Source organism: Aspergillus pseudotamarii (genome assembly GCF_009193445.1).
Source record: "Aspergillus pseudotamarii strain CBS 117625 unplaced genomic scaffold BDV38scaffold_13, whole genome shotgun sequence".
Classification (NCBI taxonomy): Eukaryota; Fungi; Ascomycota; class Eurotiomycetes; order Eurotiales; family Aspergillaceae; genus Aspergillus; species Aspergillus pseudotamarii.
Window position 1 is genome coordinate 158,269 of NW_022475027.1, and position 23,925 is coordinate 182,193.

At 47.2% G+C, this 23,925-nt stretch overlaps 7 protein-coding genes across 7 annotated transcripts; 3 read left to right on the plus strand and 4 right to left on the minus strand.

Annotated features, from left to right (window-relative positions):
* Positions 1 to 70: 70 nt before the first annotated feature.
* Positions 71 to 1,870, minus strand: BDV38DRAFT_290760 (glycoside hydrolase family 43 protein). The gene is made up of 2 exons (XM_032061559.1): positions 259 to 1,870; positions 71 to 192 (listed from the first exon to the last, which is right to left on the minus strand). The coding sequence occupies exons 1-2, from the start codon at positions 1,847 to 1,849 to the stop codon at positions 89 to 91; spliced, it is 1,695 nt and encodes a 564-aa protein (XP_031916038.1). The 5' UTR covers positions 1,850 to 1,870; the 3' UTR covers positions 71 to 88.
* Positions 1,871 to 1,914: 44 nt separating this feature from the next.
* BDV38DRAFT_240727 (uncharacterized protein) lies at positions 1,915 to 3,146 on the minus strand. The gene is made up of 3 exons (XM_032053927.1): positions 2,367 to 3,146; positions 2,020 to 2,290; positions 1,915 to 1,965 (listed from the first exon to the last, which is right to left on the minus strand). The coding sequence occupies exons 1-2, from the start codon at positions 3,126 to 3,128 to the stop codon at positions 2,210 to 2,212; spliced, it is 843 nt and encodes a 280-aa protein (XP_031916039.1). The 5' UTR covers positions 3,129 to 3,146; the 3' UTR covers positions 1,915 to 1,965; positions 2,020 to 2,209.
* Positions 3,147 to 4,399: 1,253 nt separating this feature from the next.
* On the plus strand, positions 4,400 to 5,554 carry BDV38DRAFT_34597 (OB-fold domain-containing protein). Its single transcript, XM_032063205.1, has one exon. The coding sequence runs from the start codon at positions 4,629 to 4,631 to the stop codon at positions 5,385 to 5,387; it is 759 nt and encodes a 252-aa protein (XP_031916040.1). The 5' UTR covers positions 4,400 to 4,628; the 3' UTR covers positions 5,388 to 5,554.
* BDV38DRAFT_34611 (uncharacterized protein) lies at positions 5,555 to 8,244 on the minus strand. Its single transcript, XM_032063206.1, has 3 exons — positions 7,038 to 8,244; positions 6,887 to 6,989; positions 5,555 to 6,830 (listed from the first exon to the last, which is right to left on the minus strand). The coding sequence occupies exons 1-3, from the start codon at positions 7,836 to 7,838 to the stop codon at positions 5,722 to 5,724; spliced, it is 2,013 nt and encodes a 670-aa protein (XP_031916041.1). The 5' UTR covers positions 7,839 to 8,244; the 3' UTR covers positions 5,555 to 5,721.
* Positions 8,245 to 8,651: 407 nt separating this feature from the next.
* On the minus strand, positions 8,652 to 9,830 carry BDV38DRAFT_280446 (uncharacterized protein; the record flags this gene model as incomplete). Its single annotated transcript, XM_032059313.1, has 6 exons — positions 8,652 to 8,762; positions 8,821 to 9,150; positions 9,216 to 9,323; positions 9,382 to 9,619; positions 9,681 to 9,707; positions 9,772 to 9,830. The coding sequence occupies 6 exons, from the start codon at positions 9,828 to 9,830 to the stop codon at positions 8,652 to 8,654; spliced, it is 873 nt and encodes a 290-aa protein (XP_031916042.1).
* Positions 9,831 to 18,518: 8,688 nt separating this feature from the next.
* BDV38DRAFT_34705 (serine/threonine-protein kinase) lies at positions 18,519 to 21,311 on the plus strand. The gene is made up of 4 exons (XM_032063207.1): positions 18,519 to 18,594; positions 18,660 to 18,884; positions 18,940 to 19,683; positions 19,737 to 21,311. Exons 2-4 carry the CDS (start codon positions 18,714 to 18,716, stop codon positions 21,135 to 21,137), a joined length of 2,316 nt encoding a protein of 771 aa, XP_031916043.1. The 5' UTR covers positions 18,519 to 18,594; positions 18,660 to 18,713; the 3' UTR covers positions 21,138 to 21,311.
* An 800-nt stretch (positions 21,312 to 22,111) lies between these two features.
* BDV38DRAFT_240750 (exosome non-catalytic core subunit RRP42) lies at positions 22,112 to 23,893 on the plus strand. Its single transcript, XM_032053928.1, has 2 exons — positions 22,112 to 22,915; positions 22,971 to 23,893. Exons 1-2 carry the CDS (start codon positions 22,370 to 22,372, stop codon positions 23,580 to 23,582), a joined length of 1,158 nt encoding a protein of 385 aa, XP_031916044.1. The 5' UTR covers positions 22,112 to 22,369; the 3' UTR covers positions 23,583 to 23,893.
* Positions 23,894 to 23,925: the final 32 nt, after the last annotated feature.

The window sequence follows — 23,925 nt, forward strand, 5'->3', positions numbered from 1 at the left end:
GGTTATTGACTCCATGTAGACATGATGTATGTATTATCCGTTCTGAAAAGTATATATCAGAGTCTGGAAGAGACAAATGAGACTAATCTCAATTAATCTTCTGCCCTTGTCCCTCATATCTCCAGTTACTGATATACGCATCCGTAGTTCCTGATCCACCATTACTCGTGGCATAAACTCCAACAAGCGTACCTGATCCCGTCAGCCCATCATTTCCAAGTAAACGAGAAAAGGAAAGAAAGAAAGAAGGGAACTCACCAGTAAACCTTCCGGTATCACCACTAACAATCGTCGAATCCGCATACCCAACGACCGCCCTCTGTGCCGGCGTCTTGGCCGACGCAACCGAAAATTCATACTGAGTATCACTCACAGCCTGAATCTGGACCCGGATCGGCTCCCCCCTCCACCCCTCTGGGACAGGGACGATCTTTCCCGGAAGTGAACCCTCGTAGTTTCCATGGCCTTCGACCCGGAGTCGGAATGCCGGAGAGGATGTTCCGTTTTGCGATGCCAATAAAACGAGGCCCAGGTCGATGTGCTGTTCCTGTGTGAGAAAGACGGTGACACCGGCTTCTTCATCAGGACTCTGGGGGTCGAATGCGATGTCCACGCTGTAGGTGAATAGGGTATCTGTTTGGCGACGGGTTAAGAGAGTTATACCCTGGTCTGGAGTGAAGGATGTATTTCCAGTGATATTGTAGGGGGAAGGTGTCAAACGGAGGGTATTCGGGTGATCCTGTGGCGATACAACGAAATCCGAAGTCTTCGGATACCGCCAATACAAGAAGTGAGATGGGATAGAATCGCCCGGTGCAAAAGTAACATGATCTGGCTCATTGACAAAGCTCCCATCTCCTTTTATGGCTTCTTTATGTTCTTGAGGCAAGGGTCCTTGCATCTGGCCCCGAACTGGCTGGACAACGGGCCATTCTCCTTCGTCCCAGGTGGCCGGGGCCAGAACCGTCTCACGGCCCATGGGGTAGTTCTTCCATTCAGGTCCGGACCGGGTGCTGAGGGCCACGGCCCACCAGTTTCCGGGCCCGTCTTGGAACAGGTCCGCGTGGCCGACTGTTTGGAAGTACTGGGTCGTGTTCCTATTCGTTAGGATTGGGTTATGGGGACATAGTTCCCAGGGTCCGGTGCGGTTCTTGGACCGGACCATTGTCTCTGCGTGGTTGAGCTCGGTGCCGCCTTCGGCGATCATCAGGTAATAGAAGTCGTCTTTGCGGTATAGATGGGGCCCTTCGGGTGAGGCGCCACCTGTTCCATTCCAGAGGTAGGTTACGGGACCTGTTTCTCCGGTTTGGAGGTCGAGGGAGTAATGTTGGATTCGGGCGTCGTCGGCTGAGGTAACGTATACGGTGCCGTCGTCGTCCCAGAAGATGTCGGGGTCGATGCCCCGGACGGAGAATTCTAGTGGTTCGCTCCATGCGGCGTCGCTGTATGGGTCGGATGAGGTGAATACGAGGCCTTTGACCTCTGGGCCGAGGAAGGAGACTATCACGTAGAAGGTTCCGTCGTGGTAGCGGAGTGTCGGTGCGTAGATTCCTCCTTGTTGGTTTGTGGTGTCGCTAAGGGATGGGATTTGGCTGGGTCTGTTGAAGACGTTGCTAACTTGTTTCCAGTTTTGGAGATCTTTTGTTGCATAGATTGGGAGTCCAGGGAATGCGATGAATGTCGAGGTCACGCAGAAGATGGTATCTTCTTCTTTGACATAGGTACATGACGGATCAGAGTGCCATCCAGGCAGGATTGGGTTCGTGTATGGCGAAACTCTAGTTGGATAGCAAAGGGCGGAAGTCGCCAATGCTAGAAAGGACAAAACAGCGAGTCCGGGGAACCACATGATGCTCGAAACGTGTTTACTGGTCCATTGTGGATACACAGAAGCATGTCTAACATGATCTGGGAACGGCTTCTTATACCAGGTATACATTGTGGGGGAAATGGGGTATGGGGAGGCTACTGCCGATCATTAGATATCGAAACCCATAACATTAACCGCTTGACGCATACCGGCATTTGGATTCAGGCTAAAAAGGGCCACCCCTTTATGGATGAATATAAAGCCACTAATCAACTTGTTACCCCGCGCATCTGTGGGGAACAGACAAGGAAATCCGACGATGTGGATACGGTAAATATGGATTCTTTCGGGACAGTCAGGGCCGAATACTCGGATGTTCCTATCTTGTTGATATTCTGCCTATGCCTTTTGGAAAACGCTTGACCAATCCTCTTTTTTCATCCATTGCTCCAGACTCGTCATTGGGCAGTCTATTCCAGCCTAACAACATTCAACAATAAGCACCCATTTACATACAAGAGCTCGAGGTCTTAGGAAGAAACATGGTGGCACTTACTTTTCGAATATCTGCGGCATGTAGTAGCTCCCTTTCCCCACCATCGTACCCCGGCTCGGTCGAATATGCGAACATGTCCCCCACTTCCCGACCAAATTCTGCATCGGGGGTTCGATCTATTAATTCTTCTAACGAGATCCGCCGGTAGGACGCTGGCACTGAGTTCACCCGACTCCACAATCTCATATACTCCGTCCAGCTGCACGTCGTGCCTTCAGCCATGTAACTCTTCCCAGGCGGCATCTTAGCCACTGCATGCACAAAATGCCCCATATCCGCATTGACATTAAAATGAGGTACCGGTGTGTCTGGAGCAGTAGGAAACGTCATCTCAAAAGAGCCATCATCAGCTCGCCCGAAGTAAGCATCCGGAACCAGCTTGTAGCTCGACATGAAATATCCCGTCTGCACACAGGACATCTTCCGAGCCAGTTCTGGGTGATTACTTTGCACGTAACTTGGAAAGACGTCTGCTTTCGCATCAAAATGGTACAGCTCGTCGAACTTCCCCTCGCTACACCTCCCAGCGTGGCTCAACGTCGACGCAATGAACCCATTTTCATCTAATGTTTCGGCAGTTGCTGCTGCCGCATCGGCAATATTCTGGCCCTGTTGGTATTCAACATCGTAGGCGTACTTGCGGCAAGATATGCCCAGTTCGGCAGCCTTCTGTCGGCAGTCTGCTCGGAAGAATGGCTCCCAGTAATTGGTGACACTGAAGATAATGCTGGCACCTGCAAAAGCTGACTTTAGGCTAGACATATCATCGAGGTTAGCCTGGACAATCTCTATTCCCTGCGTAGCGAGTTCCTGGGCTTTGCTAGAAGATGGGTCGCGCGTTAAGCCCCGGACATGATAAGTGGGGTCTTGGAGAAATCGCTGAGCAACAGAACCACCCTGATTCCCGGTAACACCAACGATACAGATCGTTTTAGTTGGATGCATTGTATTGGGTTAGGTATAGTCGATCTCTATCAGGAAATTGCTCACTGAGGTTTGTTGTGTTCAGTAGATATGAAAACGGTGGGAAACCAATAGAAGTTTTTAACCCCGCGTCGTATGGGGGATTAAATGTGGGACCACATGATCCTTCATCTCCCATTTGGCTTGTCCAGTGTAGTGCGTTTTTAGGAATTTGTAAAGTATTACTAGTTATGGATTGTTGTAAGCGCTTTCTTGGATATGTTAGTGCATTGCAATGCTCTAGCTCTGGATCACCAAAGACATTGCCCAACTTTTATTGCCAAACTAACATAAGCTTGAGTTTACCTCCCTCCCTTGGACTAGTTAATTATATCATGATTTATCATCATTCACTTTGTTCGCTTTCATATCTATGTTCCACTATACTTTGGAAGCCTGCGACTGGAATGAGTCTCCTCTTGGATGAAGGTCGATAGTATTCGCAACTGGAAAGCAGTAGCTTAAGTATTCTTCATCCAGGAAGGAGAGAAGAAGAAGAAGAAGAAGAAATCTCCTTCGACATAGAAACAAAGTCCAATGATGGTCAATACTTTCAACTATAACTTAATAATAATGAGCTATTACTACTACTACAGATATATATCTTTCTTACATATGATTTTCCAACATACAAAACTACATAACTTCAGATTTGCTTTCATTTGAATAAAGCTATTCTCAGCAAAACAAAGCAACAAATCATCCAACAAGAACGAAACCTCCCAGTTCTCCACAAGAAGCTCACATACAGAATAGTAACGAGTCACTCTGAAATCTGACATCATACTGCAGCCTAAGGCCCCAACAAAAGCCAACCCGGAAAATAAAACACACGTGACCATCCGATAACATTGATCAGTGCTTACCAGAAACAATGAAACAAAACCCCCAGAACCTGATCATCGTCCAACATCTACAGCCGAGAAAATGATCCGATGGCGACAGTCGACGATGGCGAACTCGTCTTTTACCCGGCATTCTGCTTCCGAGCATCCCCGACGCATTTCGCCTGGGTAAAGATGGGAGCAGTAGATGTGCATCTACTTAAACGGAGGGCTGGATTTGAAGGTATGATTTTATCTTTTTTTTTTGTTGAAGTATTCTGTGGATCCTTCGCGGTTCTGTTGCTTTGCTTTGAACTTGTGCGTTTATGTATCTGATGGAAATATTTCTTGGGGATTGGAGGTGGTTTTTGTTTTGATTGGGGTTGTTGAATTGTATCCCGGATGAATGGCGCCGCTTGAATTGAAAGCATAAGCATCATGTACAGCCCTAGTCTTTCATGGTGGCTGAGTTTCCATGTTTTATATTAAGGATTCATTGCTCGACAGTCCGCGTAGCATAAATAGCTATAGAAGAAGACATCTAACATCCAACCTAGACCAATCCACGTTCTTCTACATGAATCACCCCATCCGCTTCGTCTCTCTAGTCGGCATCATCGTCGCCCGAACAGAATACCCCACACTAACTATCCTCACGGTTGATGACAGCAGTGGCGTGACACTCGATGTCATTGTCCTCAAAGCTCCGATTACCGAAGACGATGGTGACAAGCCCGTCCGAAGCGGCAGAGGAGAGGATCTACAGTCTGCGCGCGCGACTAGACACGTCGCAGCGACCAATAAGACAACCGTGGATACAACGGCCTTGGTCCCGGGTGTCGTGGTACAAGTGAAGGGGACGTTATCGATGTTTCGAGGTACAATGCAGATTCAATTGGAAAGGGTTTCCGTGGTCCAGGACACAAACGCCGAAATGCGCTTTCTCGATCAGCGGAGTCGATATCTTGTTGAGGTGCTTTCTGTGCCATGGAGTTTGACGGAAGAGGAGGTTGAGAGATTGCGCTACGAGGCAGATGATGAAGAGGAGAAGCTTGAGGAGGAGCAGGAGAGGATAAGAAGACGGGAGCGAAGACGGACTGAGCGGGAGGAGAAGGACCAGAGGAGAATTCAGAAGTTATGGGAGCGAGAAGAGAGACTCAGAGCCAAGGAAGCTTTGTATAGCCGGGATGCCGGAGCAAAATACATGCGTGACTTCGAAGCAAGAAAGGCATAGTAGGGTTGGAGCAGTAATGTTTTGAACGCTGTGTTGCGCAATCCTACCGAAAAAATATTATAGACTCAACATGACTTGAGCAAAAGCATCACAGTGCAAAGAAAAGCGCAGTTTAATCATATGTTACATGCAATGGAACTAAATAGACATGGCCGTAACACGTAACTCATTGCAAGAAATGACTCGCTAGGCGCAAAAGCAAACCAAATAAGAAAAAGTAAGGAGTGCATCATGGGAATCACTTTAAATTTCAAAACATGGCAGAACCGGTAAAGGAAGAAAGAAGAAAGGAAACATAATATGCTAAGGCCACGATTGGGTTCGTTTCGGGTCATCACTTATAGGTATACGTCTTGTAATCATATCCACCACTGCCAACTGGGCCTCCTTGGCTACCGAGTATGTCGCGATAGTAGCCTTCGTCCCCGTCCCAGCTGCTTCGATGGGGAAGGTAGTCGTTATATTTATTCTTCTCGCGCTCCCTTTCGCGCTCTCGGAGGGACTCGTACAGTCGTTGGTCTTCGTCACGGCTAGCGTCTCGGTAGAATCGAGTGTCTTCAAGGATGTCCCCTGTGCTGGTGGAGGCGCCAGGACGGTAATAGTAATTATCGTCGACTCCGTATCCAGAGCTACCATTGTATCCCAGCAAATCACCCTCAGAGTGTCTGTATTCACTACCTACCTTGGATCCTCGTGGCGGGCTCCCTGACCGCCTCATGGTGTTTAGAGGTGGCTGAGTACTGCTGGGTCGAACGTAAGTAGGGTCAAGGCCCTGAGACTCGGAAACTCTGGGTTCCGAGGAAGCCAAAGTATCCCTTGGAATAGAGCCTCCAGAGAACGAGGATGTATGCCGATGGTTAGGTTCTTGAATGTCACCGTACTCCTTCCCACCTCCTGGATGCGCAGTGTATGGTTTCCTCTGTCGTTCTATGGGGCGTGAAGGAGTGTCGAGTTCTTCCTCATCGCTGTCTACTACTGTGGAAACAGACGCCTGGTATGGCTTTCGTTCCCGCTCACTGTATGAAGGGCCCGAAGCGGCAGTGGATGTGTTAGAGCCTTCGTGATGCGCTTTGAACTTCTCCAACTCCTTATCCAAATCAACACTGCAATGCTCCTTTATGAACTCCTTGATTTCCTCTTGCAACTCAGGCTTTAGTATCTTTTCGAAGGGGAACAACGATTGCGGGATCTCTTTGGGAAACCTCTCCTTTCTGTTGTCCGGATTGCTAATAGGCATGTTCAGCACTGCTTTCTGCAATCGCTTATATTCCGTCTCAGGGTTGACTTGAATCATCAAGGTAGCCCATGTCTCAAAGCCTCGTGGCGTCAGGCCAGGAATATATGGTCTCTCACGGAGTTGATTTTCTTCCTGCACGAGATGGTGTTCGGCTCTCACCTCTCGAAACAATCTCGAAACGTGAGACGTTTCATCATCGAAGATATCTAAGTGGCAAAGGTTAAATGTGCCCACTCACAAAGGGATATCAAAACCGACTTACACTTCCAAGGATAATAGTCCCCTGGTACTCTGGTGTCTTCATAAAACTTCTGTAGCTTTGCGGGAAGTATGACAAGACTGTTTTTGGGTTCATAGTCTTCGATCTGGTCTCCGGTTAGACGAAGGATCCATTAACTTGTAGTATTACTCACTAAATGAACAGCAATCCCACGCAAGAACTGACTCAGCTTCTTGGTTGGCTTTCCATCCTCAAAAAGCGTCCCCCATATTCTTTCCAGCGTCGTCAGCTCCGTGACGGTGGCCTCTCTCGACGGCGGTTTTGGCCGGGATTCCATTCTCTGGCTATGCTCACTCATATGACTAGCCGGAGATCCTCGCCTCTCTGATGGCGGCGCTGGGGATGCTCTGGGTTGGAGATGGGGGCTGCCGGAGTATGCCGTGGACGGTGGTCGTGGTTGGTAAGCGGAATTTTCATAGGCAACGTGGGGCGACGAGGCTGAAGTATCTTGTGTCGCCATGATAGGAGAAGAGGCAAAGTCATTAGAGTATGTAGGATGCGCCCCAGTTGCCCATTGTTTGGGCGGCCGAGGCGGGGGATGCGGGGGCTGGTATTGGTCGCTTTGTAGGTTCTCCAGGCCCGTTTCTTTGAGCTGTTGGATGACATTCGCCGTTATTTGGGTTAAAACTTCCGGGGATAGGTAGGTAGATGTGTCAGCTTTGTGAAATGCGGAGTTAACAGCCTCGTTGATCCTCCCATCGTAGGGCTGCTGCCAGGTATGCGGCTGCGATGGAGGAGGTTGAGCTTCCGTATATGGATTCGTTGGGGGTGGAGGAGGGACTTGAGGTTGCGGCATATTGAGGCGCTCATGGCCGTACTGAGACGGATAAGGCGGCGTGTACGATGAAGCGCGGGGCTCGTTTGGATTCATTTGATTCGCATTGCCCGGCTGATAGAAGGGGACTGAGTTGTTCTGATATCCATCGTAAGCCATAAGGAGTACAGTCTTGAGCGTCGAGTCGCTTGTCGTGGGTTCTCTTCGCGAGGTGGTCGGATTGGTAGCAATCGATACGGTCAGAAAAGGGAAACGACAAATGAATCAAGATGTAAATTACGGCCAGATCGCAAGTGGCGAAGTCTTTCTTTGTAGTGGCTATTATGTGCGCAAAAGTGAAAGAAAGAGCGAGAAGAGTGACGATATGGAGGGGTCCTGCAGGGAGTAAGTGGAGTGTGAAACACTTTCGTGTATGGAGTACTAGTGTATGATTGATCTTGAACAATCACACAGTTGCAGCTGTCTAGAGAGAGTGTAGAATGCAAAATCCTGGCAACAAAGCAGCGGCAGTAGAAAGAATCATTGCATTATTTTCCGATAGAGGCAGAGAAATAATAATCATAAAATAAATCACGAGGAACAGAAAGAGTTTAAACGTTGAACTAATTCGATCTCAGCCGCTAACGCCAGCCATACGTCACCGCCCATGCACATCTCCAGCTGCACGTACTTTTTCCTATTTTTCATCGTTTTTTTCATAGTTAACCCCCATATCAATGTTCTTACTTAAAATCCCCCAATATCATGCAGGATTCAACAGTGGTCTGAAAATCACCGGCTGGTTTGAAGTTATCAAACCATAGGGGAAACGAGAGCTAATCCATGCGAGGTTCTCGTTGTTGCTGTCTCCGTTCCATAGTCACTCTATTTAGGTGAGGTCCTACAAGGAAGCTCCGGCGGGTTAACCACGGAAATGTCCCATTTGGAATCGGTGGGGGTGCCTCAACGGACTCAACCGCGGTTCCTGTTAACTCAGAGAAAATCCTCAATATCAACATGGTCACCCTTTTCATATGCCAAGTTCTCTCTGGTGGGGGCCGGGGTGCGTGATGTCCGGGGATCGCTTCGCTCAACTCGCATTCTCTGGACACAAATGCGAGTCAGTTCTAAACCACTGTAGCGTCAGCTATATCGGCCTTACCGGGATCTTCGCAAAGTTCGAGGTCTTTTTCTGCACCGAAGGTGAGGGCTTGCCGGCTCGAAGAGTATTTGCTTGCGGAGAACTAGCCTCGATTCCCCAAGATGCCCAGCCAGAGTGCACACTTTTCGGTGCCGCAGCCGGTGTGCTAAGGAGATGGGGAATTCCATGTTGGTCGTATCCGGTATATTCACGCTCTTTGCTCTTAGTGGGAGGGTTGCCTTGGGAGCATTCGGGCTCAACCCAGACTCCACCCCCTATGGAGTAGTCATCATCATCCTCTTCATCTTCCCCGTAGGCAGTACTGTATGCGTAACCGTCATCTGCCTGGCTCTTTGGGTCCGTTAGTGTGACGAATAGTTTGGCTAAGCAAGGTGGGTTAGTCATAGAGGACTTACGGACGTAGTAGTATCTTGAGCAGTGGACATCTCGCTTTCGGCAAGCAGTTTTTGTTCCTCGAGAACAGGCTCAGTTTCCGTATGGTTCTGCACGCAAGCCAAGCACCTCTATGGAGAACCACCATTAGCTTTGTCAAATTGCTACAGGAAGTTTTTCAAGGCTTACTGCACGATCACGGTCGTGTCTCTGGTTCTTTGCAAACTCCTCAAGGCCCTTTGTTTCATCACAAATGGCGCACCGGAGCTCTACAGTCTGGCCGCCCACACATTCTCTGCATTTGGCGAGGCCAGGCCCAGTGAGGGCTCGACCGCCTTGCACGACTATGGCGTTTCGCAGGACATCGAGCTGTCTTTTAGAGTATGCGCTCTGCATGCGCATCTTTTTGCACGTCATGCACTTGACTCTGTAACGAAATGGCTGTAAGCTTCGTAAATCTTAGCTAGATAATGAAGGAGCCGTCGAACCTGTCGGGGATTACCACCCTCTCAAGCCTAGTGTTGTCAGCGAATAAATGAATTGTTTAAGGATCCGTTACGTAGACAAAGATCAACTTACTGTCTTTTGATAGTATCGCTATAGCCACCAGAATATGCATTTCTTACTTTCTCACCCATCGTGATATAGATGGAAGGAAAGGACAGATCTTGAATCCTAATATTCGAGGAGCCAGAAGAAGTGGATGCAAGTTAGTGTTAGATAGTGATAATGGGATAGGCTAGATATTGGCTCAGAAGAGCTGGTGTAGAAGTGATGTAGATTAGGGAAATGTAGTTTGTGCTGGGTCAAGGCAGGGTTCAACGTTGAAGTATGTGACTTAAGGACATGGGAAGGAGCGAGTGGAGAGAATAAGTCTGTTTTATAGAAAATTTCAAAGTCGACAATAAGCCCACTCAAGGTGGGGATGAGAGGCCGCTGCCAAAGAGCAACGAATGAGCTTTTACTTTGACTGAATGTCTGTCTCTGTCTGAAGAAAGTGAGAAGAGAAAAAGGGACTGGACGTGTGAGAGCGTAAGAATTCACCATCGCCTCTGATTGCATTCACTCTGATTGCATCCTGCCCATGGAAACCTTCTACTGATCCCAATTTTGTTTGGAGTGTTTGTGTGACAAGTGTACCAAACGAGACATACCCTCAAGTTATATACACCCACTGATATGTTGTGATATCCAGTTGCAGTATATCTGGCGTATGGGCCCCAGGTTAGTTCTCTCGTGGTTAGTCAGAAAGAAGTAGCTCAGGTCGAGTATCGTATGAATTTGAAAGGGACAATAAGATAAATAGGCTATAATCCAATTTCGAATCGCCTTATTCGTTTATGCTCTGTAATCCCGTCTTGCCTGCAGGATGTATATTCAGTAGTCTTCCTATAGCTCTTGGGTTCGTTTCCTGAGAACCTTTGCCGTGATTATGAAGCAGGTATCCCCTTTCGAAAGACCAGATAATGCTCCTTGAGAAGCGAAAGTATTGAGAGAGTAGAAATTAGGGTAAGATGGATCAAATCTTATCTGCCTAAGAAGAGAATTCCTAATGTGCTTGCTCTGAGTTGTCTGATGGCAATTTTAACTATGAAGCTTGTTATCTTTTTCGCCAAACGAGACATACAACTGTCAGCTTCATGAGATGATCGAACTGCATAGACTTTTGAAGTCTAGTGTTATTGCCGTCTGTTGACTTAATAGTCAATATAGAGCCCATCTGGGAGATGTGTCGGTAGCCATGGCTGCTCTGACACAGTCTCCAACAGCCTTGACGTGCATTTCCTATTCAAGCTAATATATTTTCTTTTTGTTTCTCTTTTAACTTTCCTTTTCTTTTCCCCATGTCTAACCTCCACTGACAGTCACTAGATCCGAAAAGTTTTGTATTAAGTGAGCCTGTACCCTTTAAGCCGGTATCCGAATAAGTTACTGAGAGTAGTAGATGCATATTGGGGAACTCGGTCATCATGAATGACTCAAGGAAGTGCCAAAGCCACAGGTGTGCTGACATATGGGCTGACGTTGCACGCCTCGTACGTACTGCAAGGGCTACGGAGGTTGGGGGTCAGATGATGCAGTTGGTTAATGGCCGGAAATCGATAGACACGGCTACTAGGGCGCATGTATAGAGAATAGTATGATCCGGCACATGGCTTGGTTCTTTCATCTAGACAGGAAGTTCATCTGCTTCGTCGTTGGGATGCGCTCCAAGATATGCCGAGCTAACATGTGGATTTCCGAGGAGTTTAAGCGACATTACCATGTAGAGACAGTTTCTCGGAGTATTTCGCTAAGGATCTGGAAGTCATATGCTCCCAGCATACCATACCTAAGTCTGCTGAATGAAAATTGGTAAACTTGAGCGTGGACAAGGAATCCCTGGCGACCGTACAATTTCCCCTGGCGGTTGGCTGGATACTAGGGGTAAGCAACAGAGTAGTATATATCTGCCCCGAGGCATTATCTGCTGCGCATGCACGATAATTAACAGACCACTCAGCTACCATGTTCCCACCCCCAGAATAATAAGCTACCAAACTATTATCTTAGGCCTCGAAGGAAAGTAGCTGTGAGCTGAAGCACGAGTTATTGGTGGACAGCCCGAGACTTCTCTAACCAACCAATCAGAATTCATGCAGCGCCTGTTCAGTCTTGAGTCGGTGAACACATTACAAAGTAATCCTGCATGTAGCTCTCGATGAATGCAAGAAATGTGGAAATACAGGGGCGAAGACCGGTGAACTGGACCAACCCGAGTTTATGGCTACCATGCTGTAAGTGAAGCAGGGCAGATGACCACCCAAAAGTCAGACCGACGAAATCGTTGAGATTGCTACTAGTGTTGTGATTCCTGTTACAAAGAAATGAAACGACGGGACATAGTGGCGAAAGGACTATAGAGATCAATATTCCCAGAAGGCTGCTAAACTCCACGAAAAGGACTCGTTGTTTTCGGCACCTGAACCAGACATGGTATGATCAGTCTAGTGTATTAATCGAAGGGCAACACGAGAGTGTCCGTGGTCTCATCTTTTAGAAACTCGGGACTCACTGACTATCGCGAGCGTGGTAGAAGGACGATGCGCGGCCCGCGTTCTTCGAGTTTTCCTAATTTGGGTCAAAGTCCTAGTGTCAATGGCTGAGCGCCGGGTAGATACTGAGAGTTAAAATTAGGTGTATTGCAATATTTGATGAGATTGAGAGAAGTCCGAGGAGTTGGGTTGGAGTATCTCTTTTCTTCTCATTATCTTTGATTACTAGATTTGTAATTTATTTTGTTTCCCCCCCGTATCGTTTGACCTGCCAACTTAGGAATGATGACATTGCACAAGGATAAATTATGATAGAAGTTTTCTTAGTGTTCTTTTTTTGGAATTGTGCAGAGCCGTTTGTATCTTACTGCGTGGAGGCTTCAAATAGATGATGATGGCTATGCAGATATAGTGTCATTATATAACCGACATGTTTCATGGATTTTCTCCTCCAAGCATTGATTGTCTCACAATCGATAGCGATAGCGGTATGGACTATGATGTGCATGAAAATAAAAGTGGCTGAAATGAAAGACAGTTGAGAAAAGACTTGGGGGGAGGAAAGGAGCGATCCATTGGAAAGGAGGTACTTTTTGCTAGCCCTTTCCCTCGGGGTTTTCGAAATTATCTTGAGCTAGAAACACGGCCAGGGGCCCAAGCAAAGATCTGACATGCACCTTAGGTGGAATCAATGCAGATACCCTCGGCCTACTGCAAGGCAAATTGAGGGATTGAGCAATCACATCCCTTTTCTGCGCCAAGATAGACTGGATTATATTCCTTGGTAACGGGTAGATAATATAATCGATGGTCCTGCGGGATCATCGAGTGATTCCAGTGTGTTGGGCAGCGCTCTGATCTCCTCGCGGCAGAAGGCAACAATTGACCTCCTATCAATACGTCAGGTTGCAAGTTGACAGCGATCCCTCCGGTTGTTCCAGAAGCACGCTTAACTGTGTTGTACGAGGGATATCTTGATGATCCTCCACGGCACACGGCACACGGCAACGCCATCGCAATTAGTCTGTTCCAACGGGTCTGGTAAATGAACCTAGCAGAGTTGCTGACCAATATACGGCCATCTTGTCGACACTACGAAGCAGCTAGAAGGACCATCCAGTGTCTCCAGTTCCTTCTCTGCCGTTTCTACGAACCTCCTTAAACCTTCTAGAATTCCAAAGGAATAAAACGGCGTCACCAGTTAGTGGCATGCTAAATTGCTAATAGTGGCTCGGGGTCAGGCCAATTCGGGGGTCCTTCAGGTAGTTCCCCTAGTGCGTGAATGGTCCCATTCCATCCAGCGATCCTTCACTACACACGATTGCTACTGGTTGGTAGAAGACCTGACCCATGGCTGGCTTGTCGGGTAGTAGTAGGGACGGGCCTGCGCCGAGTGGGGCTCCGCGTTCCCCGATTCCTCCGGTGCAATAAGAAGTCCCACAAACCCCCACTCTTTGCTTCCCGGCTGGTTGGATCACATCCCTTTCTGGATCATTTTCTGGCCGTGGCTATTAATGGGTGGATACTATGGGGGTGGTTGTGCGCGGTGTCTTTCCGCTGATTCTCTCCTGTTCTCAGCTTGCCCAACAGTGAAGGCCCATTTCTCTGTAGTCAGTCTGCCTGGTGGGTGATCGCTCCGGCAATTTTGGTTATATTTTTATTTTACCAATCTTTTTATTTTAGTTATTTTATTTTATTATTTTTTTTCCTTTTGGGTTTTCATTTGCCCCCTTTTCTATTCATGCTTTCCTCATTTCGTTTGTTTCTGCAAACCGTAGGTTTGCCTTCAAACCTTTCGAGCCCACGTTGCCCATGTACTCCGTAGGGGATCGTTAGCCTCTTTTCCTAAATCAGGGAAATATGTAACCAGGGCAATATATTGTACTTGTACCAATCCTGGTTATATCATGTCATCTACATAACATGGATTCCGAGCGTAATTTTTCTGAGGCATTATTGTTATTGTTCAACGAATAGATAAATAAATGTAAATATAGATAATATGATTAAGACTGAAATAAAAAGGAAATATTATATATAAGAAAATACATTTTTAGTGAGAATAGAACCAGGGAATAGCACAAATGAGAAATTTACAAGGTCATATCGCAGGTCTAACCGTAACACCCGATGATGGATGTGATCCGTAATTTGCTTTTCGAGCTATGTATCAACTCGGATCTACCCACCACTTGCGAGTTAATCGCGTTCAAAACAAGAAAAAGTCAAAAGTACTAAAGTCATACCCAGTTTTTGGTAATACACATCAGATGCTGGATTCGTATATAGCTGAATTTGGAGGATATGCTGTGGATATGTCAGACATGTGAGATCTTGATAGAGGCCTTTCTATATGGAGTCTGCAGCCAGATTAAGCATATCCTGCATGGCATCATCACAGGTTACCACCTGAATAATGGAGAACCACCCAATACTGGGTTATACTGTAATATATATATATAGCATGTTATTAGCCGGTGGGATGGGATCTGTGAGCATTGATAGTACACTATTGGACACCGACAATGTTGTACAGACGAAGATTTTCAGCTCAGTGGAGAAATCACCAAAACGTAGCAGAAGTGAACGGTAGCTGTAGTAACAGGCTGCACCAGTCTCAGCCTTGGAGCGAACTGTTAGGATCTATTGGCTTGGATTCCATCCCTAAAGTACTCCGTAGCATGCAGAAGAGCACTGACTCCAGGTAAGTGGGATGGTTCATGGACTCGACCTGTAAGTGGCACTGCCTACATGCATGTCGGTAGCAGATACTTGCATACTCTGTTCATTCAGCGTCTTTGCCCCAGAGGATAATGAGTATTTTGAATTGGGTACTAGTACGGAGGACTATGTATGGATTTACGGCGCATATGCCGGTCTACCTGCTAAAAGTCATGTGAACCAGGTCGAGAACATTTACGACTCCGCAATTTGCGAAACTATTCCCTCAGTTGGTCACGAACAGTAGAGAACGCATATTATTGCATCGAGATTCAATACATTAGCGGTGAGCTGAGAACTCAAACTCAGGAAATCGCCTCCCCTCAGTTCCCCAAAGATTCGCCTTGTCTCTAGTATGCCCTTTTGCTCATCAGTCGCCTTCCCAGTATTTTTCATACCTGACAGCATTAATCTACACGTCACACAGGCCTAAACAAAGAAGGGTTCCCGGAACACAGGTTGAAACCCCTGAGATGTCCTTCGAAACAATGGATGGATTTCTAGTTTAATATTGTTTCTGTTTTTATATATATATATATTTTATTTATTTATTTATTTACCTTACTATGTACGGAGTACTTCCTTCTCGTTTGGGAAGTGGTATCACCCACGCGACTGTGGTTTGACAGTTGCGATTCCCACCGGTTTCCACCACTCGGATGACTTACAGATCTGGGTAATTAGTTTAGATTATCAAGGAGTACTCCTCAGTCCATACCGATTAGTCGCAGAATGCCCTTGGCAAGTTGGTGTTGGATCATTGTCGGTAAAGCATAGAATACATCATTACAAATATTATCTAGAGAGAATTTTTCATGAGGGGCGTGGAAGTCACGCCGCCATCCTTTCAAATTCCAGTGTCGTTTTCTCCTATCAAAATTCGAGAGGTTAGAGGGGGAGTCGTACCACATTCGCCTCGGTGACATTGACTTTCTCTGTTGGCGGTCAGCCACACGCTACATGGTTAGCCACTGTTGGTGGGATTACAGATGGAGCTGATGAACTATCCACCAATGCAGATAACAACTTGCATGAACGGTGCACCATTGTCCATGCTGCCTAAGGTTACACAACAATGCAGTTACGGTCATCATCGCCCAAACATGCCTTGGCTTTTTCTTGTCTTGATGTATGTATGTATATGTAGCAAGGAAGGGGATTAAAGTTTTAAGAAAAAAAAAAAAGAAGCATTCTGATGCAAAGAAAAGCCCCCTGAGGTTATCTACATACCAGTGGGAGTCTTTACTAAACCCATCAAAAGTACGGGTTGGATTGGACTGGACTGGTATTGCACAAAGCATACACATCACATTGCTCGAGTGTCTGATTTGTGAGTTCGAAGAGACCGGAACTCCCAAGACCCTGTGTGGGATCGGAATACATACAATACCTTAACCCCGTAATTTTCCGTACACACAGTGTATGTACCGAGTCATATGAGAAAACGCGGCCCAACCCCTGGCCATCCTTGCTAGGGCCCGTCTAACGATCGCTAGAGGCGGGGACCATGTGGGTCGTTATTAAGGCTGGACCTCCTAAGTCTTCAAAGCAGCGTGCGATGGTGGCCACTGAATGAGTCTTAGACCCATTTATTTTTCAAGCTCTTTGGCTGCTTCATCCAAACCCCGGTGTCAACAGTCAACACAAGGGATTGGTGCTGGAAGTTGTGGCTCTAAACTTTACCGTGCTAACCCTTTGAACCGTCGGGTGGCTTGTAATCATTTCCGAGATCCTAGATCATAGTTGCTTTTATTGAGTATAGTAGTATACTTAATCAGATATCAATCGCAAAGATAAGGTAAAAGTGATAGAGATAGATGGGAGGAATCATCAGCCGCATCACTGGTGTACCAAGAAGGTATGAAAACGCCTTCCCCATAAATGGGGAGTGTTCTACGAACTGGCTACTATTTATTGCTTTGGGTATTTTAGCGTATGACTGTACAAATGGAACGCATTTATTGGTAACTCTAATAATCTTTTGCGACAATCATAGCGCTAGAAAATACTAATTTCCGCTCCACTGACCACTGGCACTGAACCCGAAATTTTTAGGCGTAACACCATTACGATGATGTTTCAACCTTTTATGGATTAGGCCAGAAAGAAAGGAAAAGAATTTAAAAAAAAAAGAGAGAGAGAGAGAAAGAAAAGATCGAGAGGCATCTTGCGTACCAAGATTGTCAAATGATGCTCATTGACCAATAATTCTTATCTTCGTTTTGTCTAGTTTTTATTGTGTTGAAAGTATTTACCTCTTAGGAAATTGTTAATCCATGTATATTGTGTTAAATCCAGGTTTACTACAGAGTACTCCGTACATTTTCGGCAATTTGCCGTAACGGCTAGCCATCTTCAGTCGAGGTCATTGTTACCGATGACCTCCTTTTTCTTTTTCGTTTTTTTTTATCGCTCATCTTTTCTGCAATTTCCAGTAAATATAATAAACGATTTATTTTTTTCCTAAGCGGGGTGGATCTCCGGTCCATTCCTGACTCGTCTTCGCTTTTAGTTAGTGTGGAGGCCTTCCCATCCGACAACAGGCATTATTATTAGTTCGCGAGGATTATTACGGAGTATCGTCAGAGGGTATGGTGACCAAATCGTGTTAGCGGATAAAACTAGTCAGCGAGTATGGAGAAGGCAGAGTAATCATGTTTTATTATTTTCTGATGGTGGTTTTTATTGTCTGTATTTCGCGTCGTCAATGCTGCTGTCGCTCACTTCTGTCTCTCTTTTTGTTTCTCAGCGACCACTCGCGTCAGTTCACTCTTTCATACTCACACCTCAATTGCTGCCTTCCTTTTTACCTTTTTTACAGTTCTTATTTTTATTTTTTTATTTATTTATTTATTATTATTATTTTTTTACACACCCAACCATCCAACCTCCTACTTTCTTAGTGACCTACATGGCTGTGTGTCTTACCTGTTGGCAATTCGAATGATAATTATTTGAATTTACCTTTTTGGTCCATGTCAGCCCCCGTCCCTCTTTTCCAACTGTATTGACCCCTCAATAATCTATCTCTGTTTTGATTTATTATTTTTTGATTTATTCCCTCTTTTTTTCTGTTTTTCAATATTTATTATTACCGTCCTATCATTATTATTTCCCCTGTGATCTGCAGCATCAAACTATTACCCCCCTCAAGACTCGCTCCGTCGTCGACCGCTTCTTCGCAAGTCTCCACGGCCCGGCCCCAAGTCTCGTCTTAGAGCTGGTAAAGTGTTGGTAAAGCTGTCACCGCGTCAGGGGCTCCTTCAACTCGGCCTCCGATCATCCTTTCGTTTAGCAGTTCCCACCAAAACGGGTCCGCTCCTATCACTACAGTGATCACGTCCAATCCTCTGGGTCTTCCATCTTGCTTCCAGATCTGCCTCTCCTCCACCTTCCTGGGAACTACATGACCACCCCCTTCCCCCTCTTCTCCCACTCATTTCTGTCCCTCATCTTTCTTGCATCTAATCAATCCCACTTACCCTCTGACTCCAACCGGTATATCGATGGAAAAGAACCATATTCGTCACACCTACCGTGGACTCAATAACGTTTGAACTTCAAATGATGATCACCTGGTTTAACTGAATCACTTCCGAACATCATTGGAAGAGATAACCTTTGCCGCCAATACCGCTTATATAGGGTGAGATCTCCCGCGGATAATCTAACCCTGCGACGGAACAAGACCGGCTGATAGAAGCCCGACAGTCATCCGAACTCTCTTGGTTCATCTGCTGGCAGAGAAGGATAAGGAGAGACACAATGACCGTCTCTTACGATCACTCGTCCTTGCGGACCGCCGCACCGACGTCAATGGCTACCCTTGAAGACCGGTTTGAAGTGATGAAGGAAGTCGGGGATGGTAGCTTTGGCAGTGTTGCCGTGGCTCGAGTACGGACGGCTGGTTCCAACATCGCACGGAGAGGAACCATGGTAAGGCCCGTTCCGGCATCGTGGGGAAGCATCGTTGTGCTGACCTCATCATCAGGTTGCCATTAAGACTATGAAGAAGACCTTCGATTCATTAGCTCCATGTCTAGAATTGCGGGAAGTCATCTTCCTACGGACCCTACCCGCCCATCCACACCTCGTCCCAGCTCTCGACATCTTTCTCGACCCTCTTTCCCGCAAGCTACATATCTGTATGGAATATATGGATGGTAACCTCTACCAACTAATGAAATCACGAGACCACAAGCCGTTCGATGGGAAGCATGTGAAGAGCATCCTTTACCAAATTCTGTCGGGCCTTGATCACATCCACGCCCACCACTTTTTCCATCGTGATATCAAACCAGAGAACATCCTCGTATCCACATCCGCTCCGAGCGACTCCGCCTTCAGCCGTTACTCTAACCTAGTGACTCCCCCCTCAACCCCTCCAACATATACCGTGAAAATCGCCGACTTTGGCCTCGCAAGGGAGACCCATTCCAAGCTACCTTACACTACATATGTCTCTACAAGATGGTACCGTGCCCCTGAGGTCCTTCTGCGTGCCGGTGAATACTCCGCACCTGTGGATATGTGGGCGATTGGAGCCATGGCCGTCGAAATCGCTACATTGAAGCCGTTGTTCCCGGGCGGCAACGAAGTGGATCAGGTTTGGCGCGTTTGCGAGATCATGGGTAGCCCAGGTAACTGGTATAGTAAGTCAGGCACCAAGCTTGGCGGTGGTGAATGGAGAGATGGCTCCCGTCTTGCTCAGAAACTTGGATTCACTTTCCCCAAGGTATGTCACGCATAACATATAATGATCGAAATAGAAATTGACCATTTGTGCAGATGGCCCCTCATTCAATGGAAAGCATCCTCCAAGCACCCCAATGGCCGACGTCTCTCAGCCACTTTGTCACTTGGTGTCTGATGTGGGATCCCAAGAATAGGCCAACTTCGACACAGGCATTGAATCATGAATACTTTGCAGATGCCGTTGACCCATTGAGGCCGAAGTCCTCAACTGCCCGATTGTTGGGTCGGAAAACTTCTGACAAGAGCTTCAAGTCTCCTACTCGGGAAAACAGTGACTCGCCCTCTCTCACATCCAAGTCGTCATGGTTCAGGAGATCATTGATCGGAAGGTCTGATAGCGACAACGAACAGTCTAAACAGCCTGTTGTCTCCTACAGCACAGCCCCTGAGACTACTAAAAGTAAGCCTGCGCCCAGTAAGCGTGCCACTTGGGCAAATGGGGCCCCGATGCCTATCTTGCCCTCGATCCGCCCGGTATCCCCCCTTTCCAATGCAGTCACGGCACAAGCGAATTCATGTGTTGCCGGCGACAACGCAAAAGCGAGCAAGAAGATTGGCAGACAGCTTTCGCTTAACTCCCATGGCAATCACTACGCTGATGTCCATAGGCAAGAAGCGGAGAGGGCTTTAAATGGTGGAAATCCTCTTATTGGTGCCAACCAAAAGGAGAGCTTTTTCTCCCACCTTCGCAAACGTGCTCGTAGGCTATCCGGCCGTAACCAGGGAAACGTGGGAAACGATGATGTTGAGGCTAATGCTGGTTGTATGCCTTGGTCGAATCGTTCATCTTTGGCCTTGGACACTGCCAGTGCTAACGACGCCAAGCAAGGCTCTGATTTGTCGGAACTGGACAAAGCCCTTCAGGGCGTGAAATGCTCTCTCGATTCGACTGCACTCGGCAATGTCCCTGTCCATATTACCTCGCCCGTGGAGGGCATAAAGAGGCAGTCTATGCCTCAAGGGTCTATACGATCGATGGGAGATAGCCCCGTTTCGACCAGTGGTACTGGTGCGCCAATTTCCAGCCGAACTCGGCGTGCGCTGCAGCTCTCAAGTCACCCTGTTCACCGCTATGAAACACCAGAAGAGGAGGATGAGCTTCTTGATGAAGCATTACACTCGGCAAGCAAAGCTGCGAGGCGACTAGCACAGACCGAGGCATCGTCCGATGGGTCATCGAATTACAGTCACCAGGCCATGGGAAATGACAACTCGCGAGCCTTGCCTAGCCCCTATCCTACCCCCTCTCCTTCAGCAAAATGTGACGGTGTTTCTTTTGGCCACTCTGATGCCACTCCGATTAGGCGACTGGGGCTTCCCGATGGCAAGACAGACACTGTCACAAGTACTCGCCAATGGCCTACCCCACCTTATGAGGATGGGGACTGGAGCCATTCAGGCGCTACCTTCATGACAGGGTCGACCTATAGGTAGTTCGCCCTTTGAGCGTTGTACCATAGGTGGATGTCGTGTTTTGATATTTGATTCCCAGTCTTGTTTGAATTTATCAAAGAGAGAAAAACGGAGGAACGCACGGTAATTGGCGATCTAACCAAGCATGGCGTACAGGATCTGGTGTCTTGTGTTCTTTCGTTTTTCCGGTGGTTGGTGTTTGTCTTTTTTTTTCCCATTACCTTTTTTTGTTTCTTGTGAAAACATCTTCTCTCACTATATTTGCATGGGGCAAGGATTAGCCCGGGTTCCTTTTCATTTGTCTTTATTGTTGTCCTCATACCCCAAAGGCCTTTATAGATATAGTCGGCCTCGCAACCTGGTTTCGGCATGCGGTTTTCATATCTTGTCTTTCGTTTTGCGGTGTTCTTGTTTGCACATTGTTTTGATACCAAATGCGCGAGTCGCGAGGTCTGCTATCGTTCCTTATATATATACATATATGCATTGTTAACCCAACGTGTCTTATTCCCTACCAACAGTTTTTTGTTTTCTTTTGTCACATCCTGTCATCATTACCTCTGGTACACTTCCTAAGCATCTTTCCCTAGCCTCTCCTTTTTTCTCTTATATCCCTTATCCTCACCTGCCGCTCATTGCACCTCACCTAGGGAATTGATGCGACCTCTGTGCAAAATTTTCGATTCACCTCATGTACAATTTTCTTGTTGCTGGGAAGGACCACTGGTGGCTAGTCTTGGGCTCTACACCTTGTAATATAGTACTTATATGCGGCTGTCACGCCGTCTGTTTATACATATATACTTAATCGAATAGGCTACAAAGTGCTCTGTACTTTACATCATATTGTTTACCTTGTTTGCGTAGGGTCGTCAGTAGTGGCAGTTGATAAGCGTTGATGGGAACGGTCGACCGGGCCGGGAACAACGATTGTCCGCGTTTCGCAGAATTTCTGTAACAGGTAGTACTAATTTGTTCCTGTGTAGCACCTTATCTTAACATCCACTATGGACATTCTGCTCCCGTGAATAGATCGCATATTTATTACGTATTGCCATTGTCTTCCCAGAGAGGCCGCCATTACATTGGACTGACTGGTAGCCTGGGACTGAAAATAACTCCACTTGCTCACGGCCGCGGAGCTATCAGATTGTGAGACAATATCTACATAGTTCAGAATCTTTCATTTCTTTCTGAACCTCAATTTTTTCTTCAATTTTTTCTTTTTCTTTTGTCTTTCGTTGTCTGCTCCAATGGCGGCCCAAAGGCAGGCCTCGTCCGCTTCCCAAACCCCACATATCTCGCCTGCAGAGCTTTCTTATCTCTGCACATCTCTTGCTCTTCCAGGTAGCCCAATTCGACCAGATGGACGCTCGGCGACACAGTTTAGGCCCTTGACAGCAGAGACCGATATCCTCCCCGGAACTAACGGTAGCGCGCGTGTCGGTTTTGCGGACGGCACTCAAGCAATCGTCGGAGTAAAGGCGGAAGTAGAAAAGACAGTGATCTCGGCAGATGCGCTCAAACTGCCGCAACAGACACAGGAAGAATACGCAGGGAATAATGACGGCGAGGGAAACCAAGGGTCGGGTTCGGGACATGGGTCATGGGTGCAGATGTCGATCGAGATCCCAGGGTTCAGGGATGACGACGCTCTGCCAGTTTTCTTGTCCGAGATGATGCGAGAGCCTTTGGTTGAGTCTGTATCAAGTGAGGGCTCTGGGAATGGCGAGATGGCTGGTGGGCTCAAGGGAAGGCTGGTGATCAACAAACGGTGGCACTGGCGATTGTATATTGATGTAAGGTGTTTGTTCCATTTCATGTGGACCGTCGACTCTAATGCTGTTGATTTAGGTTCTTCTTCTCTCCCAACCTCAATCATACCCGCTTCCACTATTATCCTTAACGACTCATCTGGCGCTCCTGTCGACGAAGCTTCCGAAGTTGAAGTCACAAGGCGAGGAAGATCCGTTTTTCGACGATGATTGGGATGCTGCAGAATATCTATATCCACGCTCTACTTCGACGACATCCCCTACTCCTTCCCAACAAGTTCGCCCCCCAGTAACATTGCTCGTTGTCTCTGTAGGCGAAAACATTATATTCGATCCTGATAGAGAGGAGATTGCTGTTGCTGATACGGTTTTGGCCATTTCTATCACTCGGGATCACGACTCCGATAGCCTGAAGCTCGTTTCCATCCGCACGGTCGATCCTCCTTCCAGGTTAACACAACCTGGTGTGCCTAACTCGGAAAATGTGACTACGTTAGGTTCCACGGCTGCTGCTGAAGAAGCAGCCATTTTGAACCCATCCACAGGCGAAGAAGAGGTTCCGGGAGTTTGGAGGCCCCGTCGTGGAGGGGTGAAGAGAAGCACGGTTGCTCGCGTCGTTAAACTCGTGCTCGAGAAGGGCGGTGTTGGTGAGGAGGTTCTCGAGGGTCTCGAGGGTGTTCAAGTTGGGTGAATGGATTGATGCGTCACTTCATTGTCCCGAATACCGATGACATCGTGCCCTACGTGCGCCCTCTATTAGTCTTCTACCATGTAGTCCTTGTCGGCGGAGATAGAAATGCTCGGCCGATGTATGCGCATCGATACTGATTCGCTACAATGTAGGAGCAGAAGGTCTTCTGTGCTCTTTGCGGAAATGCCCTGGTAACAGGACCCGAGGCATCTTTTTACAGTTCCGAATCGGCAGCCTGTTGACAAAGGTGGATCATCACATCAAATGACAGATGTCATGTACATAATGAATAATACAATGCTAAGACAAAATCCAAAAGATATGCAAAGCTAATCTACATAGT